Genomic DNA, 19,718 nt, shown 5'->3' on the forward strand with positions numbered 1-19,718 from the left:
CCATCAGCTAGAGATGACATGCTGTGAGTATTAGCAGGCGTCCAACTCAATGTCATTGACATAATGGAATTTAGATAGCAGATTTGCTATGCCGTAAATCAGCTTCAGTCCGGCCCGCTATTCAAACACAGCATTGAGGAAAAATACACACGTTTGGCCTTCACAATAGCCCAGCACAAAGACCAACACTAGCCGCTGCCAATCACATGTTTGCATACTGTGATTTGAATGTATTGGTTTATAGTGGCGTTTACTCACAGGACGTTAAACACAGGAAAAGGATGTTTACTGGCGGCGCTCAATAGCCATCTGGGGTACCATTGTTACACTTTACTTCGCTGTCTGTTTCTGTTTTAAAATGCATTCTTGGAAATGCGAGTTTATGTTTTCAGACTGGTTTTTGTTTGACATGTTGATGTTAGCATAGATTTCAGCTAGAGATGGAAATCTTAAGGAATTTTGCGTTTCTGGCTCAGATTCCAGTTAGTCCAAATAGTCAATAACTGTTCTGATCAATTCAGGTTTATACTAAAATATGTTCTGAGAACATTTTGGTAATGTTATTAAGTTAAGGGAACATTATATAACTTTATATTTTATAATTTTACAAACATTTGAAGGACATTGGTTTTGAATGTTTTTATTTTTTATATATTCTTAAACAACCAGTAACATAAAAAAAAATGTTTAGAAGTAAATCATTCCATGATTTTCATGATTTTAGTTTATTTTTATTTTTTTAGAAGCTTCTTAGACCATTATTAAAGACTAGATAACTTTGAACAAATATTCTATCAAAATTACCGAAAGAACGTTTGTTCATAACTTTGAATAAAAATCTTGCCAGAATATATGACTGGAAATACTATACTATATATAGGACTATATATTATAGTAAGTATAATATATACTTACTATACTTATATGCCTTACTATATGTCTTATCATTTTTAAGTACACTAAAAGTCCACTTCACTATGTCAAATTGAAAGTTTTATTTTCAAGTAAATTTTTTATTGTTGGTAAACTTTTTTTTGACGTTGACTAACATACCATAGCTAACATGCTAAAATATGTCATTGAATACGATTTTCAATAAAAATTTTCAATCTAGCTTGAGTTTATGCACTAAAAAAAACACTCCCATTATAATCAGTAAAACTATCTACACTGTATGATGAATAAATATAATATAATATAATATAATATAATATAATATAATATAATATAATATAATATAATATAATATAATCAATACCTCCGACTGTTGTCGATACACAATCTTCTATCGGCACAATCCCTAAAGTACAGTTAAACAACAGACTATTTTATTGTCTATTCACAATGTGCCCTTTATTAAATGCATGTCAAATACACACTTCCTGTTCTAATTAGCATCAAATCTATTATCTGTCATTGCATTTATCAGCCACTTTCATCATAATGTTCTCCAACCAATTAGTTTTCGTTAACCTTCTCTGCCTCTTATAGCGAGCATCATGGTTTCAATTATTGGATATATCTGCTATCAAAGCTTGTTTGAAACACTTTGTTTCCCCCTCTGGTAAATATAAAGGCTTTTTAATCAACAGTTCTTGTCTCAGAATGTCTCTCTATTAAAGGCGCACATATTGAGATCCTTGCAGCTCGTTAATTGCCAGGCCCACCACTGTTTGCTGCATATTAATTACCTATTAGCCTTGTGCGCAGCGCATTATGACTTTGGCTAGACTCCCTCCAGAGTGAGCAGTGATCATCCCTGAATTGTCAATGAGACGCTGCAGTCGAGCATGTCCAAATCACATCACATTCAATCAAGGCCATAGTGCACCTGAGTCCTTTCCACATTTCATGGCCAGCGTTTTGCTTGAAGGGACTGTGAGATAATATTTAACTTCTGTCATTGTTCGGTGGATTGTTGTTCGGTTTAGATGTGGTGTGATGTTTTGAAATGTTAATAAATAAAATAATAAGCGATTCGAAAGCATAAGGAGCCGTCTGCTCTGCTCTTTATAGCTCTCATGAATGTTACACAACGATCCACCTGCACAGTGCAAATAGCCAAAACCTGGATATTTTAGGCATTATTAAAATCCTGGTTGGGACGTGTCCCGTATGAACGGCGCATATGGCCACCCTACAAATAGCTTATGTTTTTTCTGTCATTGTCAACTCAGTTAATAAGTGAACGAATGACAACAGTGAAGTAATTCTATTCTCGTTTCACAGGCAAAACACAGATTTGCTGTGACATCTTTGGCTCTCTTGTGTTGGAGGGACACAGAGGTGATGATTGAGTTACCACCCAGCTGAAGAGCGATAAGAGCATGTGTGTTTGTGTGTGTGTGTGTTCATCAGCATTGAAAGAGCCCGGTGACAGTGATGAATCGAGCTTGTGAGCAGGTTTCACAAAAGACTGAGCCATTGAGAGTTGATAAACAGAGCGGCTGGCTATCAGATGTGTGTGTGTTAACAGGTGCTTGTTGGTTAACAATCTGTGTCAAGAATCTTTTCTTAAAGGTAACTGGGTCATATCAGTAGAGCTCATCATAAAACAGACTCTCAGTGGCCATATACACTCACTGGACACTTATTTTGCCTTCAGAACTGCCTTAATTATTTGTGGCATAGAATCAACAAGGTGTTGGAAACATTCCTCAGAGATTTTGGTCCATATTGACATGATAGCATCACACAGTTGAAAATACAAACTTATACAATTAATTTTGTTTATTTATTTAATTGATTTTTACCATGCTTGAACAACCAGTTCCTCTTCAGGAACTCGAGCTGCGTCGAGAATGATTGGGGGAACGCCCCCAGTGTGACGTCTCTGAATCATGTGTGTAATCAGTCCAATGGATGGGCGAGACGTCATAGGCGGGTGACGTCAGAGACCAGGAAGCATAAAAGCCGGAGAGGCACAGCCGGCACTTGCCTTCTGTCTTTAGCAAGCGATTTCTGTGTGTGTGTACTGTTCAAAGAACTTTACGTTTGTGAGTCTTATTTAGTGTTGTTTGTCATCCCCCAAAAGTATGCCAAAAGCACCCTCCAAGACCAAACACAAAATGGGCGAAGGCAAGCAGCATTTCAGACTGTGTGTCCCTCCCTGTCCTCGCTATATCTCAGGCGGGATACAAAAAGTTTGTGCGTTGTTTGCCTGGGAGCGAAGTATGCAGAGTCGGCTCTCGAGAGCCCGCATTGCGAGCGGCCTGCCCTGCATGTTCTCCGTTCCTGGAGGGCTCTCTACACCGAGGGAGCCTTTGCTAGCGTTCCCCGTGGCGTCGGTCCCTCTTCCGCCGAGGCGGAGCGGCGATATCGCTCATGGGGTTCGCAGTTGGATTTGGCAGAGGAATGGAAACGGCGAGTCCCTATCTTCTTCATCACCTGCCAGATCCAGCGCCCGCTCTCAGAGATCGGAAGCGCGCTCTGGCACTACTTCTCCCCGGGGAGTGGGCTCAGCGTTTCATCTATCTACCTCCGAGGAGGTTGATGTGGTGAACGTCGCCGTTCTCCCCCTCAATCGCCCCTGTATGAGGAGCTTTTGGAGGTGGTAACTTGTGCTGTGGCCAAGTTGAACATTGAATGGCCAACCTAGAAAAAGGCTGAACCGCAGAAAAGTCACCGCCACCTCCGTGCAGAAGCCTGCCTTTTTTTCCCGATTTGCATGCCGAGGTGTGTAAATCATGGGAAAACCCTTCTCGGCCCGCGTCTTCATCCCCGTTTCTGATCACTATGGCAAGGTAGCGGGGATGAATGAGCGCGGTTATAAGGCGATGCCCCAGGTTGAACAGATGCTCGCGAGCTATCTGTCTCCCGGTGCTGCATCGTCATTAAAGGCTCCGCCGCTGCCCTCCAAGCCGCTGCGTACAACATCAGCGCTGGTGGGCAAGGGGTACTTGGCAGCGGGTCAGGCTGGTGCATGTCTGCACACCATGGCAGTGTTACAGGCGTACCAAGCTGATCTGCTGAAAGATTTAGGTGAGCAAGAGCACGTGAGATCTGAGGATATCATGGACCTCAGGAGGACCACTGATTTGACTCGCTACCAAAGAGACCACTCGAGCTATTGGGCAGTCGATGGCAGCAATGGTAGCAGCAGAGAGACATTTGTGGCTCACCCTGTCTGACATGAAAGAAAAGGACAGGGTTTGTCTCATGGACGCTCCGCTTGTATCCTCGGGCCTGTTCGGCGACGCTGTTAATTCTGTCATCGAGAGGTACCAGGCGGCGGCGTTCCAGTGATTCCTCCCACGTCGCTCTCTAAACCCGGAGGCTGCCGGCCGGGGGCACCGAGCCTCCACCGAGTACCAGCTCCTCATACAGGGAGGCACAAAAACAGAGCGTCGCCTCACGTGCTCCGCCAGCTAAGAAGAGCCGTGGGTTCAGATGACGCTCTGGGTCGGGGGCTTCTAAGTCTAAGTCGGATCTGCGGACCGTACTTAAGGCTAAGAGATCTTCGGCCAATAAGCCGAGCTAGCTGTTCTGATAACACCAGAGGTCATTCTCGAGAGACTGACTCCCTTAGTAGATTATTTAGCAGCGTGGAAACTACTGCCAAATGTGTCTTAATGGGTCCTGTACACTGTAGAAAGAGGCTACTTAATTCAGTTTGGTTCTCCTCCGCCTCGATTCAACTGGGTTTCACCCATGCTGGTGGGTCCCGAGCAGGCTCTGGTTATGGAACAGGAAGTGCACACTCTTCTGAGGAAGGAGGCCATCGAGGTGGTCCCTCCTCACGACAGGGAGTCAGGGTTCTACAGCCGGTACTTCATTGTTCCAAAGAAGGATGGGGTGTTCCGTCCCATTTTAGATCTGTGTCTAGTGAACCGCTCAGACAAGCGACTGAAGTTCAGGATGCTCACATTCAAACAGGTTGTGTCTCAGATCAGGTCCAAGGACTGGTTTGTCACGATAGATCTAAAAGTATATATTTCCATATCTCCATCCTTCCCCTACACAGGAAGTTTCTGAGGTTTGCATTCGGGGGCGAAGCATACCAATATCGAGAATTTCCCTTTGGCCTTGCACTTTCACGAAGTGTGTGGCTCCGCTACGACTCCAGGGCATCCACATACTGAACTATATCGACAATTGGTTGATCTTAGCTCAATCAGAGCAGATGATGGTTCGGCATCGAGATGTCGTTCTCGCCCACATGAGAGAGCTGGGGTTAAGACTGAACGCCAAGAAAAGTGTGCTTTCTCCAGTACAGAGAACCACTTTTCTGGGCATGGTGTGGGAGTTGACCACGATGCAGGCATGCATGTCACCTGCTCGGATCGAGTCAATCCTCGCCGCAGTCACAAGAGTGAGAGAAGGCCAGTCACTCAGTTTCAAAAACTGCTGATGGCAGCTGCATCCAACGTGATACCTATTGGCCTGCTGTACATGAGACCCCTACAATGGTGGCTCAAGACCAAGGGGTTCTCCCCGAGGGGAAACTCACTTCGCATGATCAAGGTCACGCGGCGCTGCCGACGTGCCTTGGATATGTGGAAGAAGCCTTTGCTCTTGTCTCAGGGCCCGGTGCTTGGAGCTCTTTGTTGCCGCGTGATGCTAGCAACGGACGTGTCCCTCACGGGGGCGAAGCATACCAATATCGAGAATTTCCCTTTGGCCTTGCACTTCTGTATCTGTCACAGACGTCAGGTGGTAAGAATCGAAACTCAAACGTAGTTTAGAAAACTAGTCCCGTCCGAATAGTGCTTATGTATGACCCAGTTTCCTTCTTTAATTATGATGTTATATAATCAATCGTATAATGCTTCTGTTATCCCAAGTTTCATCTGGGAATGCTTTAATTTCTGTTCAGTTTACAAATAAATACAAAGACATCAAAATGTTTTCGTGCTAAACATCTACAGTATGCTAAATCAATAAGTAGAATTAAATCAGAAAATAATAATAATAAATACAAAAAAAATCCCCTTGGTCGTGTGATGAAAGATTTTAGCATTGTGTTTCCTAGTCTAATGTTGCATGACAAGAGATTCAGTGACTGACTTAATAATAAATAAAGCCCAGTAAGGTTTGCAAAGGGAAAATGTCTTTGGAATATAAATAAATATGTAAAATAAGACTTCCAAATCTTCCGTTCTTTTGGAGCTATTGGATTATAGCTTCAGGCACTTTTGTAAACAGAATGCATTTTTTTTTCTAATCTTCAAGGAGGCATCTGCACGGTTCATGAAACAATTTCATGAAAAATGCATTATTAGACATTTGTAAATATCCATTCTGCACTGGTTTGAGTCGAGCATGTCAGAACAGATATATACTTGTCTTGTGACTTCATTATGCAGATAAACTGTTGAATAATCTTGTTGCCTGAGCTGTTCATTTAATAAAGACGTGTGTCCGATCAAATGCACACCAGCTCTGTGTGTAATGCAATCAAAGGTTCCTTCAAGCTCCATTAGTGCAGCCCAGCACCAATGCTTTATTTAATCAAAACCCTTCTGGTTTCCATTAACATGGACTTTTAGATCATAATGCTGGGTGTCGTTTGTGGGGATTATGCTATAGTTGAGTGGAAAAATATATTTTAGCATGTCGTGATCTGTATCTGTCAGCTTGCCATCACATCTAAATGGATCATGGTTAGATGACAGAATGTTTAAACCAAGTGTGTGTGTGTGTGTGTGTGTGTGTGTGCTCTTGTTTTTGTGTCATATCAGGACACAACTCTATATAATGACATGGGTATGACACAGGGATCACAAGGAGAGGGTGACTTATGAGGACATAACCCATGTCCCCATTTTTCAAAACGCTTATAAATCATACAGAATGAGTTTTTTTGAGAAAGTTAAAATGCACAAAGTTTCCTGTGAGGGTTAGGTGTAGGGTTGGTGTAGGGCTATAGAATGTACAGTTTGTACAGTATAAAAACCATTACACCTATGGGATGAACACACTTTTCACAAAATTAAACGTGTGTGTGTGTGTCTGTGTTTACATAAAATGTACTTACATTTTCAAATCCAATAAATTAATTGTAATGCATTTCTTTAATCAAATATACAGTAAAAACAGTATACTTGTACTTTTTTATTACAAATAAAATACAAATAAAATACATTTTCCACTGTATTACCACATGTAAGAAATTATGAATAAAAAGTTCCAAAAGAACAGCATTTATTTGAAATGTATTTTATAACAATGTCTTGACTGTGACTTCTGAAAAATAAATAAATAAATAAAAATAATTTTGTAAAGTTGTTATAATTTCAGATTAAATTCTGTTATCAAATATCAATTCTGCTATAATATTTCATTCATCGTCTTCTTTTCCCTACAGTGCTCAATGACCAAGTGCCACTCATACAGTATAGACCAATTCAATTCCGTTCAATTCAAAATGATTTGCATAGTGCTTTTAGTTTCATACAAATGTCATGTTTTATTTGAATGACATATAATCTCACTGAAACTCATGCTGCTGGAAAACTGTAAATGCTCTGTGTTTGCCCTTTCATGGCCATTTAGATAATAATAAGACTGTGAGCTTTAGAATGCTTTAGTGTTTTCCAGCAGGACGCAGGTTAATGCTAATTGCAAGGTCACTTAAAAATGTGTGTAATTTAGAGTCGATTGCTGTTAGCACTGCTCTAAAACAACGGGAGGCCAAGAGATTTTAAAGCGACAGTTACCTAAAAATCAAACTACAAACCTCTATGCATATCTTTCTTCTGTGAAACGTAATTTTTCACCATACTAACCTAAAACAAGCAATCATGTGAGGATGGTCTCGTCTAAACGCTGCCAATGGGGCAAAGATGATCTATTTTCAGCCTCAGACAGGCGGCTACACCTGAGCAAATCTCGTCTGCAGGCCACGGCACTGCCTCTCTGAAAAAAGATGGAAATCTTGAGAGAATTTCACCCTGCTTTAGTTCACGTGATTTGACAGCAAATTAATAGAGGATTGAGCCCAGAAATAATTGTAATGAAAACTATAAACTAAATTTATAAAAATCTATGTAATTCCTGAGAAAAGGGAAGACAACATCACAACTATAACAATAACAAAAGAGAGGAACCTAATGTGTGTGTGTATATATATATATATATATATATATATATATATATATATATATATATATATATATATATATATATATATATATATATACATATTTACAGCTTATGAAAAAAAAAAAAAAAACACTGACAACCAATCAGAATCCACTCGACTTTAGACTTTTAAACAGCACATTATTGTTTGTTGAGGATACTAATATAGTTTTGTAATAGTTGTCTTTACAGGCATCATTGTCGGTGTGAACAAGCCATATGGTGATTGGCAATTTTTTTAAGGGAATATTTTATAGAAATAATTTAAAGTGTTATTTTATAAATAATATAGGTTACCCATATACATACATGTTATCCTGTTTATATATATATATATATATATATATATATATATATATATATATATATATATATATATATGTGTGTGTGTGTGTGTGTGTGTTATGTATATGTGTATATGTATATTAACTGTTTTAACATATACATATTTTATTTTATTATTTTATTTTATACTTTTCGGTTGACGTCACCACCTGGCTCCAGTGATACATCATTTTACAATGAGATGGAGTTGGTATTAAAAAGTGAATAGGCTTACTTTGATTTCATGTTGACTTTTAAGGGAAAGTAGTGAAACTACAACTGTTTTGCTGCACTAAAGTGGACTTCAGGGAAAAGCATAAAATACTGCAAAAGTGCTGAATATGGTCCATTAATAATAGTTAAATGCTGAATGATATTATATATCATATTATTCTGCATTAGCCGCCTCTTTCGGCTCGGCTTGTTCTCGCTGTGGCTCAGAGTTGGGTTGAATTCACAGCGCACCTCTGCTGTCTGCCTCTTAATGCACACCAGGGAGGCTTTAATTAATGTCTTTGTGTGCACTTTGGACTGCCGAGGCCATTGATAATCTATCTCTCTCTCTCTCCATGGCAATACATTATCTAAATGTATTTTGCGCGGACAGGGTGTCTGCTGTGCATAAGCACCTGTCCTGAACGGAGAAGCATTGCAAAAACCAAATTTACTGAATGCATTCGTCACACTTGTGGGTGTAAGACTGTAAATTGTGGTTTTCATGCCCTTCTGGGAATGTTGCCGTGTAAGAGGCTGGATGAGTGTGATGTTTGATGGGTGAATATGTGAAGACTTATACGTACCATTGTTTTTAAAGTAACAGTTCTCCTAATAAACACAACTTATGTTATTCTTTACTTACCCTCATGCCATTCTGAACCCATATGGAGAAGTTTAGCAACATGTTCAGACTGCTTTTTAGCGGGAAACAAAAGACAATGACAGTCTCACTCACTCATATGCTGCATTAGTATCTTTGATTGAGGAACATTCTAACAATTAAGTAATTCCCTTCCACCATACAGTAACTCTCAAATCCTTTTCCTCTGACGCCAACTTCCTCTGTTTCCATTTTATAATACATTTTTATTTGCCATATGCAAATAAGATTTCAGAGATTAAACTCAGTGAGCAAGACTGCAGCAATATTGGCTTAAACTTTTTTACATTTTATTTTGTTTTGTTTTGTTTTGTTTATTTATTTAGCAGAAGTAAAAAAAAAAAGATACAAAAAAAATACAAAAAATGTCCCTATCAAAATGCACTTCCTTTGCATGGACATTCTGCTAAACAACTCAGTCCATTAAAATATACTACAGTTTAAAAGTTTGGGTCAGTTTTAAATAAATTAATATTTTATTCAGGAAAGATGTGTTAAAGTAAATACATTCATGATATTACAAAAATTACTCACATGTGAGACTGAGATTGTAATGATGCTGAAAAATCAGCTTTACATCACAGGAAAAATAGTGCATTTTATAATATATTTAAATAGAAAACAGTTATTTTAAATCATAATAATATTTCTCAATATTGCTTTTTTACTATATTTTATAAAATAAATCAGTAAAATAAAATAAAATATAAAATAAACTTACATTATATATATATATATATATATATATATATATATATATATATATAAAAGATAGATAGATAGATAGATAGATAGATATGGATATGGATATGGATAGATATAGATATAGATATAGGTATAGATATAGATATATATAGATATATATGAATCTAACCAAGCCTAAACTTTTAACAGTTATGTACACACATATTTCCTTTCTACCCGTTTGCTTAGCACATCAATAAGATTAACATTAAGAATGAACAGATGCTGATTATAAATAATTCAGTAACATCATACAAAGGAAATGTTTCCCATCTTTTATAAAACCAGTAAAAGACTAATTTTGGGTCGATAGCCAAGAACAGAAAGTACGCTATTCATTAAACCCTGTGTTCAAAGCGTCAGCCCTCTATTGAAATAAGCACCTGCTCTTTTTAATGAAGTTTTTGCATGTTTGACTCTAATGACTAAATTTTCTCATCAGCTCTAAACAAGCAGTACACAGGCACTGATCGATGGCATTACTAATGTAATCACTTCCCTATTGTGCTTGATATCTCTGCAGTGTGCAAGCCAGGCTTTTACCGATCAGCTCTTCAGACCAAAAGCTGCAGTAAATGTCCTCCCAGAAGTTTCACCAAACTGGAGGCCTCCACCTCCTGTCAGTGTGAGCAGGGGTACTACCGGACTGAATCGGACCCCACCAACATGGCCTGCACAAGTAAGAGCTGCTTCCTTTAAAGGGATAGTTCACCCAGAAATTAAAATATGCTTTATTTTTTATCATTTTCAGCCCATTCAAGATTATTATTATTATTTTTTTTATTATAATTTTTTTAAGTAGAACAATTTTTTAGCTGAAACTGTGGTTCTTGGTGATTCATAAAATGCAAGGCAATCAGTACTTTGTGAGTCTAAAACACAAAATGAATCCCTGCGGCTCCTGACAAGATATTGAGATCTTATGAAGTGAAACCACTGGCCTGTGCAAGAAACTGAACATTATTTGCATTATTTATTTACATTATTATTACCTGTAATCTAGAGCATCAGGCAGATGGTGTGGAATGATGACAAAGGAACGAATCATTTGAACCAAATTCTTTTGAACCGGTTCTTTTGGTGAACTAGTTGAACCAGTTCACCAAATCAGACTGAGCCATTTTAAAACAGTTTGCAGCTCAAACAGCACAAATCTACAAGTTACTCAATCAAAACTCACTTTCGGACGCTTGACACTATCCCTGACTCCAAATGAGCCAAAATACCAGTGTATATGATTCTATGATGAATGAACTGATTCAATGCTCCAGTTCCTCCAGCAGTCACTGAACTGAGGAAACAGTTAAACTGAGAGCTATGTCCATGTTTCATATCATTATTGGGTGCTTTAATATAATTTTTTATGTCATCGTGTGATTAAGTAAACATATGGGTGAACCGGTTATTTGAACCAGTGATTGAAACAAACTGTCCGAAAGAACCAGTTTGCGAAAAAATAATTGGATTTCCACATTGCCCGATGTTGTATATAATGTTTAGTTTCTTGCACCGACTGATCGTTTTGCTTCGTAAGACCTCAATCCACCATTGTGTGTTCCTTGATAATCTTTTTTGGAAATACTTTTAGCTATTGATTTGCATTCTATGAACCACCAAAGACTATGGTTTCAACTAAAAATCATCTATGCTCTTTCTTTTGTTTGTTTTTGTTTTTGAAAAATTTTTGGTATAATGCCATTTTTTGGTATAATGTTCATCATTTTGTCTTGATATACTTTATTATCTTGCAGAGCCACCTTCGGCCCCACGTAACGCTATTTCCAACGTGAATGAGACCAGTGTCTTCTTGGAGTGGAGTGCTCCGGAGGAGACAGGCGGTCGGAAGGATGTTCGATACAACATCGTGTGCAGCAAGATCAACACAGATTCAGGCCAGTACGAGCCGTGTGGAAGTCATGCACGATATCTGCCTCAGCGGACGGGTCTGAAGAACACCTCCATCATGGTCATGGATCTCCTGGCTCACACCAACTACACCTTTGAGGTGGAGGCTGTGAACGGGGTGTCGGAACTAACCACCCCTTTGAGGCAGTACGTCTCACTTAATGTCACCACCAATCAGGCCGGTGAGTAGAGTCGTCCCTCTGGAATTGTGCTTATTGCATGCTTAAAGAGCCAGTAAGATGAAAATTCTAAGCTTCCTATCACTGTTTATAAGTCCTGTACATTAGGTTTAAATCCATCCAAGGTTAAAAAACATTGTCATTTTGTCAAAATATCATTTTAAAATTACCTCAATTCTCGGAGATCCCCAAACGGTTCGCGCGAAGCTGTTCAAAAGATTCAGTTTCCTTAAACCCCACCTTTCGGTAGCATACTGTGTTCTGATTGGTCAACTGATAGTTTTGATTGGTTGTTCCGCACACAACTTCATGGGCATCTTCGTTAGCATCTGTTTGGGGTGAATTATGTCTTATTCCTCTTACCGCGAAGCAAACAGTAAAATAAAAAACTTGAACAGTCTCGCTGCTTTTTCTTCTGTGTGGGTGTATTCAAGCCGCGCGCTTCAGTTTGAATCTGAATAGCGCGTTCAGCGGGGGGGGCGTGGTCACATTAGATATAATGAAGGGAGACATGAAAAACAGACAACGCGTTGTTTTCATATGGATTACTTTATCACAGAATATCTGTTTTCGGCAGCACTTGTTTAGTTTTATAGTAGACATGTTAAACTTAAATGAAGATCAGCGCAGACAGGCTGCAGACAGCACACATACTGATAAGACGCTCGGGAGAAAACAAACACATAACTTCATAATCATACTTCGCGTTGTGATTCGGAGATGCTCTTTGGTCTAAATAAAGTTGGTAATGAACCCTCTTTTATGGCCAAACGCTTTGAAAATCCCGCCTTGTACTCACCGAGATTAGAAAAGCAGTCATCAGTGAAATGTTGTGAACACAATGAATTTTAAACAAAAAAGAATTTTAGCCATTGGTTCTTCTGATCTTCATTCTTTTGCAGTGAAAATAAAACAAACAGTCTCCTCGACATGATGCTCTCACACCAACCAGAGCGTCTGTGTGTGTGTGTGGGGGGGGGGGGGCAAGTCAGAGTTCCGTTTCTCCCAACACAGTAGGTGGAGATTATTATGCAAAGTGTTCCTAGTGACGTACATAGAGATGGGCAAAAGATTTGAAATCTATAACGACTCGTTTCAGCGATTCAGAGTCGACTCCTTACTTTAGAAGCCAATAACTTTATAAATCGTGTACTTTTTGGTTTAATTACTTTGCACATTGTTTACACTGATGGACAGCCACATCATACACTGTAATACAGGTAATTTTTGATTTCCCATCTGTGTGGCTCTTTAAGCTGAACATGACAGAGTTCATGGGGTTATGTCTAATCTTTGGATTTGATTCGATCAGGAAAAGTGTCTATTTTAAACATAAAACTGTATTTGGAGACATAGTCTTCTATAGTCCATAATTAGGCTTAATGCAGCTTTACTTATGTTTTGTGTAATATTTCAAATTCCTTAGGTGAAAAATAAGAATGGAGCTCAAATTATAATTTGGTGGGCCCTGTGAAAAGGAAATGCATTTAATTGTATTGAACATTTGTAGTGTTCCTTTGTAGTGTACCTATGAAGTATAATAATAAACTGGAATTGCAGATACTTATTACTTATATATAAGATACTTATATACTGATTATAGTACTTAAAATAAAATACATTTAAGCTTACTTAAAGACAAACACTTTAATGATTCTTAGCACACTAAAGTACAATTAAGTGTACTAAAACAAAAGTGCATTGGTAATAATATCAAATAAAACAAATACTTTAAAATAAACTTTTAATCCTTGTGTTTTGATATTTTTATGCTTATTTTATAGTACACTTATTCTGATGTGTTGACTAATATATTGTAACACATTTAAAGTACTTCATTATTACAATTTATTTAATTCATAATATAATGTAAATTATCAATTCTGATTTTGAAAGCTGCAGTTTCATCATAATTAATATGTAATTACAAGTTTATTTAAATAAAGACACAAGTTTAAATAGAAATGATGTTATATAATTATATTATTTCATATCTAAGTGTATTGCAGTTTATTATACATGCTTCTCAGTACATTTAACACGCTAACAATATATCAAAGACAATATAATATGTTATGGAAATATGTATAAGATGTAATTTAGTTGGATAAACAATTGTTTAAATGCCTGAAAACATTACAATTTGTTTACACTTATACTTAAAAGTATTCAAAATTATGTTATTTCTGTAATATAGGTATTTATTTAGTATGTATTTCTTTTTTGCAAGGAGTTGGGAGAATGTGATGGGAAATATTTGAGTTTATACTTTTTTGAAATATTTTAATTTACATGTAATGAATCTAGAACATATGAAAGTTTCACTTTTTTAAATAATTTACAAAAATGTATAATACTAATTTGGGATGTACCTGTATATCTTTAAATTATACTAAGAAGCCTTGGTCCTCTTTAATGAACCTTTCGTGTACTGGAAAAAAAAAGTTAATTGGAAGCCGATAAAGAACCATTATTTTTGCAGAAAGAGTCGCGATATTAAACGATATTAAAAGTGATTTATCTTTTCTACAGTATTATATTGGTTAATGTTATTTTTCCCCACTCACATGGCCTTGCTCATATTATTAGAAAAGGAAACTAATTTCAGCGATGGCGGAAGTAATTAGATTTCGGGAAAGCTCACGGAAATAAACATTTTAATTTAGAATAATGTGCATAATAATACTGCAATTAAATAGGGACAATTAGAATAAACTAAAATCGTATTACATGTTGGCTTTAAAACTACAGTTAAACAATATATAAAATAATAATAATAATAATAATAATAATAATAATAATAATAATAATAATAATAATAAAAACTCTTGACTAGTCAATTCATGTAATTCATTTTTGTGGTTGTCATGTGACTTCTTTGTCACATAAAGAAGAGGGGGTAAACTGGCACCTTTTTCTGACTGCTTTTGACCTTTCATTAAGCTAATGATGACCCTAATGGACACTGAAGCGTAATCTGCTTTATCTGAAAGAGGGTCTGTAATTGCTGGGGATTGGCCAGAGACGGGGGGGTTGGGACTCCTCTGTGTGTGTGTGTGTGTGTGTGTGTGTGTGTGTATGGATCACGGCAAGCGCAGGTTGCAGTCAATGCTGAGCACTCGCGGTTGGGATAATCCGTACGTTCGATGTGTCGAGTAGCGGTCATGTTTTATGTGAACTGGATGGCTGGAGGCTGAGCGAGAGGTTTGGCTGGAGTACTGAGACCAGACGTGCTCAAAAAGGTGCTTGACTGTCTGAAGGTGATGGGCTATTGAAAAATTGAGGGGGGATACAGGCTTCCTCTGTGTCGTCTGACTGAAAATCACTTTTCCATTATCTTGCTTTTGTCTTCCCTCGTTTGAAGCAAATCTTCAAACCAGAAACATTCTGGAACATTCCTACAATGCAGTGCATTGCGTTCTCATCTTAATATACCAGTTAAAATATTACACTGACAACTTTGAATGAAGATGGAAATCATATTCGTTTTCTCTATAACAGTATCATGATTAATATTGTTTTGTTATCGGTCCAATTTAAAATTATTAAATATGCTTTTGCTAACTGAAATAAAGGTGAAATTCAATTGTATTTACCAAAAGCATTTTTGGTAACACTTTATTTTATGCTGTCCTTGTAACACATTACATCTATATGGTATTATAACAACAATAAATTATGCATAATTACATGCAAGTAACCTGAATCCTAGCCCTTACCATATTGTAAGTACGTGATGTTCATTAATATCACTCAGTACTTAAATGCAAAATTACACTGTAACAAGGACACCTTAAAATAAAATGTAACTATATATATATATATATATATATATATATATATATATATATATATATATATATATATATATATATATATATATATATATAATTTTAGATGAAAAAAAACTAATTGATTTGTATCACTCTATATATTGTTTGATATAAAATATATATTGGTATTATAATAACATAGTCATTACATTGTAAAACTGCTGTTATAATAACCTATATGATGTTATCCTGCTCTTATTTTTATTTGTATTTATTTTTTTTGCCATTCTTTTATTAAGTTATGGAGATAAAGGTTCTGTATAAAAGAAATGATCTACCTATAAAATGAAATGCTTCTGGTCAGTCAGTTTCTGATTTTCATTTATTGAACGTTGTGACAAGCAAATCAATGCTAAACAGCATGAAAACGTCAACCCGCTAGTGACCTATAAGTCAATATTAGAATAAGGCAGAGTCGCTCCAGCTTACAGACCCACAGCATTGCGACGCAATAAGAGACGCAGGTGCTGCAGGTGCCGTCAGGCTAACAACATTTATTTTCACTTTGCGTAATCCATTATCCTAAACTCTCAGGCCTTTTTTTTTCCCGCAAAACCTTTACGCACGGCCGTTGCATTCTAATTTAGGGAGAAATATTTAACATAATATTTGTGCCTATTTCCATGCCGATGCATCTCTGTCACAAAAGCGCAGCAGATGTGGTTACGAGGCGTACAGAAACAGTCTTAGGGTGCTAATCTATTTCACTGGGCCTGCGAGGCTACAGTATTTTCCCCCTGAAGAGACGACTTCAACATCTGCTCAGCTCATTAAGTTACTCTCAAATCAACAGAGGAATTATGCTCTTTAAAACACTATTAATTATGACAAGCAAAATGATAATTTTTGCAGCACAAGGCGGGCCGCCACGCATAGTCAACAAAGCTTGTGTGCAGAACGCTAGCTCGCTAATGCGCATTTTTACAAAGACGTCGATGACATAAATTCTGTTTTTACTTCACAAGTGCTGGGATTTTTAGAACCGGGAGCAGATTTTGCAGGTTGATCAAATGCACACTAATTTCCAGCGTTTTTCGAGCGGGATTTCAAAACAAACTGGATAGTTTGCAGGTGCAAGTGATTAACGCATAGCATTGGCGTGCCTCTCAAGTGCTTTCCCTGATAAATGTCGACAGACGCATGAGTGGAGGCATTTGTGGGGCTCTTTTTGCCGAATTATTTTGTGAGCTTGAACTATTTTCTCATTGACAGCTGAGTGCCTGACGTGTCGGTCTGAAAAGAGTTGTGACACTAAGTATTCTCAAAGCCTCTCAGCAAAGCTCTTCTTGCACATGGCTGTGAGCACTTGTGCTGTACTAAACTCAGTACTTCCGGCACTGGATTGTTTCAGTCTCTGCAGATGGTGACCCAGTCGAGTTTAGAAAGTAACTAGCTAAAAGTACTGACGCAGCTAACTTTCAATTGTGTGGCAGTCAGTTTTAAACTAGTTTTCAGTGACATGTTTATGTTACCAGTCAGTAGCAGCACAACGGGGAAGTCGTGGCCTAGTGGTTAGAGAGTTTGACCCCTAACCCTAAAGTTGTGGATTTGAGTCTCGGGCCAGCAATACCACGACTTAGGTGCAAAAACTTAGGTAAAAGAAAAAAATTATATTAAATTAAATTATAAATGTAAATGTAAATGAAGTTATTGTTTCTGTGTAATCTATAAAAATGTGCAATCGTTTTATGTGTGTTTCTCTGGTTCTGTAGAAGAATGCTAATGTGCACTGCCATGCATGTGGCTTGGCATGAATAAAACCGCATTTTTAGTAATTTTCGTATATCTGTGTGAGTGTTTGCCAATGTTGTTGTCGTCTGTACACAAACTTTTCAAAAATGTAAAGGAAAAATGCTTTCAGTGTATCATTGTTGTATAAACGTACAATTAGAAATTCTTGTTCATGCTAATAAATTGAATGGTTTGTCCAGATCATGCAAAGGAATCAATGCAAAAAACTGATTCAGCGCTTGGGTAGCATCAGTGTTATTAACAATGTTTTGTTGGATAGGATGTAGCTACAAGTCTAATTATAAAAGAATATCTGGACTGCAGTTTGACTACTTTAAATTATAAGTAACATCTAACTACAAACTACAGTAAACTCAAAGTACAGTGTAAAAATATATATGAATTAAAACATAAAAATAAAGATTATTAAAATTCTGTTTTTCAAGAAAATACAATGCTATTTCACGACCAGTTCATAAATTGTTTCAAGGTGGCTAATTTGTACAATTTTGTACTATTTGTCCAGACACCAGTGACGGGTAGGTTTAGGGGCAGGGTTAAGTGTAAGTCATTCCAACAAATTCATACGAATTGTGCAACTCGTAAAATACGTACGATTTAGCATCTTATGAATTTGTATGAGTGAGGTTGTACAAATTCGTACAAATTAGCCACTGCGTTAAATATGTACGAATTGCCATGAGATCAGGCTGGGAAAATACATTTTAAGTTTTGCGACTTTTAAATGTTATGTTATATTTATTGTGTTACTTAATTTACTAGTGAAAACTGCTTCTACATTATTTTTTGTTTTAAATTCAAAAGTTTAAAAGTCAGAAATAAATAGTCAGAAATAAAGTCAGAAATAAATAGTTTATATTATATAATAGTGTATTACATATTATAAATATATATGTATTACATTTTATATATATATATATATATATATATATATATATATATATATATATATATATATATATATATATATATATATATATATAATACATCAAATTTGCATTTAAATTGATCAAATATGTCAGTAAAGACATTTATAATGTTTTGGAATATTTCTTTATTTTTTTCACAAAAATAACAACCCAGGCTCATTCGAAATACGTGTCTCTAAATACATTTCTTTAGCACCATTATTATGTAGCTCACTGCACATTTGTGAAACATCCAGTGAGTGACACTAAAATGCTATATCTGAGCCTGGCACATATTTATGTGTTTGTATTCATTGCTTCAGGCATGTATTGCAGTGATTCATAATTCAAATATCCAAGGAGTGTCGCTAAAAGTTAATGCTCTATCGTGTTGGAAATATCCCCAACACCAAACCTACCTGATAGTGTTAGCAAATAGAAAAGTCATATAAAAACACATCTGTTGATCCAGCCGTGCTATTTTGACTTCCTTATGCGGATTTGAGCTATTTTGATCGTACCGGAGGTCTTCGTCTATCAAATGCACCGCCAAATTGCGTGTAAATTTACTGGGTTAGAAAACTCCGCATGAGTTATGAAGCTGTATATGTGATGAGATGTTCAAAAGTATCAGTTTATCATATCATAGTATTGTCTCGTAATATTCATCAAGTAATTGTGCGAAAATGATGCTTTATTAATCAAAACTGTGGACCTGCAAATCATACTTTGTTTAAAAAGGAGTTTTACTGCCTCTAGTGTTCATTTCAACAGGAAACTGCAGTGATTCGTGTATAGGATAAGGTTTTTTTTTATTATTTATTTTTTTTTTTTTAGTTTTGCAAAAATATAGGTAAAGAGGCACTTATTTCCAATGAGTCTATGTTGGATAATAATCAGAAATGTTTCTTGAGCAGCAAATCATCATATTAGAATGATTCATGAAAGATCACATGACCCTAAAGGCTGGAATATTGAACAGAAATAAAAACATTTTAAAATATCTGAAAATACAAAACTGCTATTTTAAATTGCAATACTAATATTACCATTTAACTGTAATGTTAATCAAATAAAATCAGCCTTGCTGAACAATATTTTAAAAACCCAACCT

General features: G+C 36.6%; 1 protein-coding gene across 2 annotated transcripts in view; it reads left to right on the top strand.

Moving 5' to 3' along the window:
• The window catches only part of epha5 (EPH receptor A5), an 82,287-nt gene that overhangs the window by 25,911 nt on the left and 36,658 nt on the right, over positions 1 to 19,718 (top strand). For both annotated transcript variants that reach the window (XM_026273227.1, XM_026273228.1), the window contains exons 4-5: positions 10,551 to 10,706; positions 11,779 to 12,114. In XM_026273227.1, the coding sequence (XP_026129012.1) occupies positions 10,551 to 10,706; positions 11,779 to 12,114 (492 nt within the window). The remainder of the gene's footprint in view (positions 1 to 10,550; positions 10,707 to 11,778; positions 12,115 to 19,718) is intronic.

Source organism: Carassius auratus, chromosome 10, assembly GCF_003368295.1.
Source record: "Carassius auratus strain Wakin chromosome 10, ASM336829v1, whole genome shotgun sequence".
Classification (NCBI taxonomy): domain Eukaryota; kingdom Metazoa; phylum Chordata; class Actinopteri; order Cypriniformes; family Cyprinidae; genus Carassius; species Carassius auratus.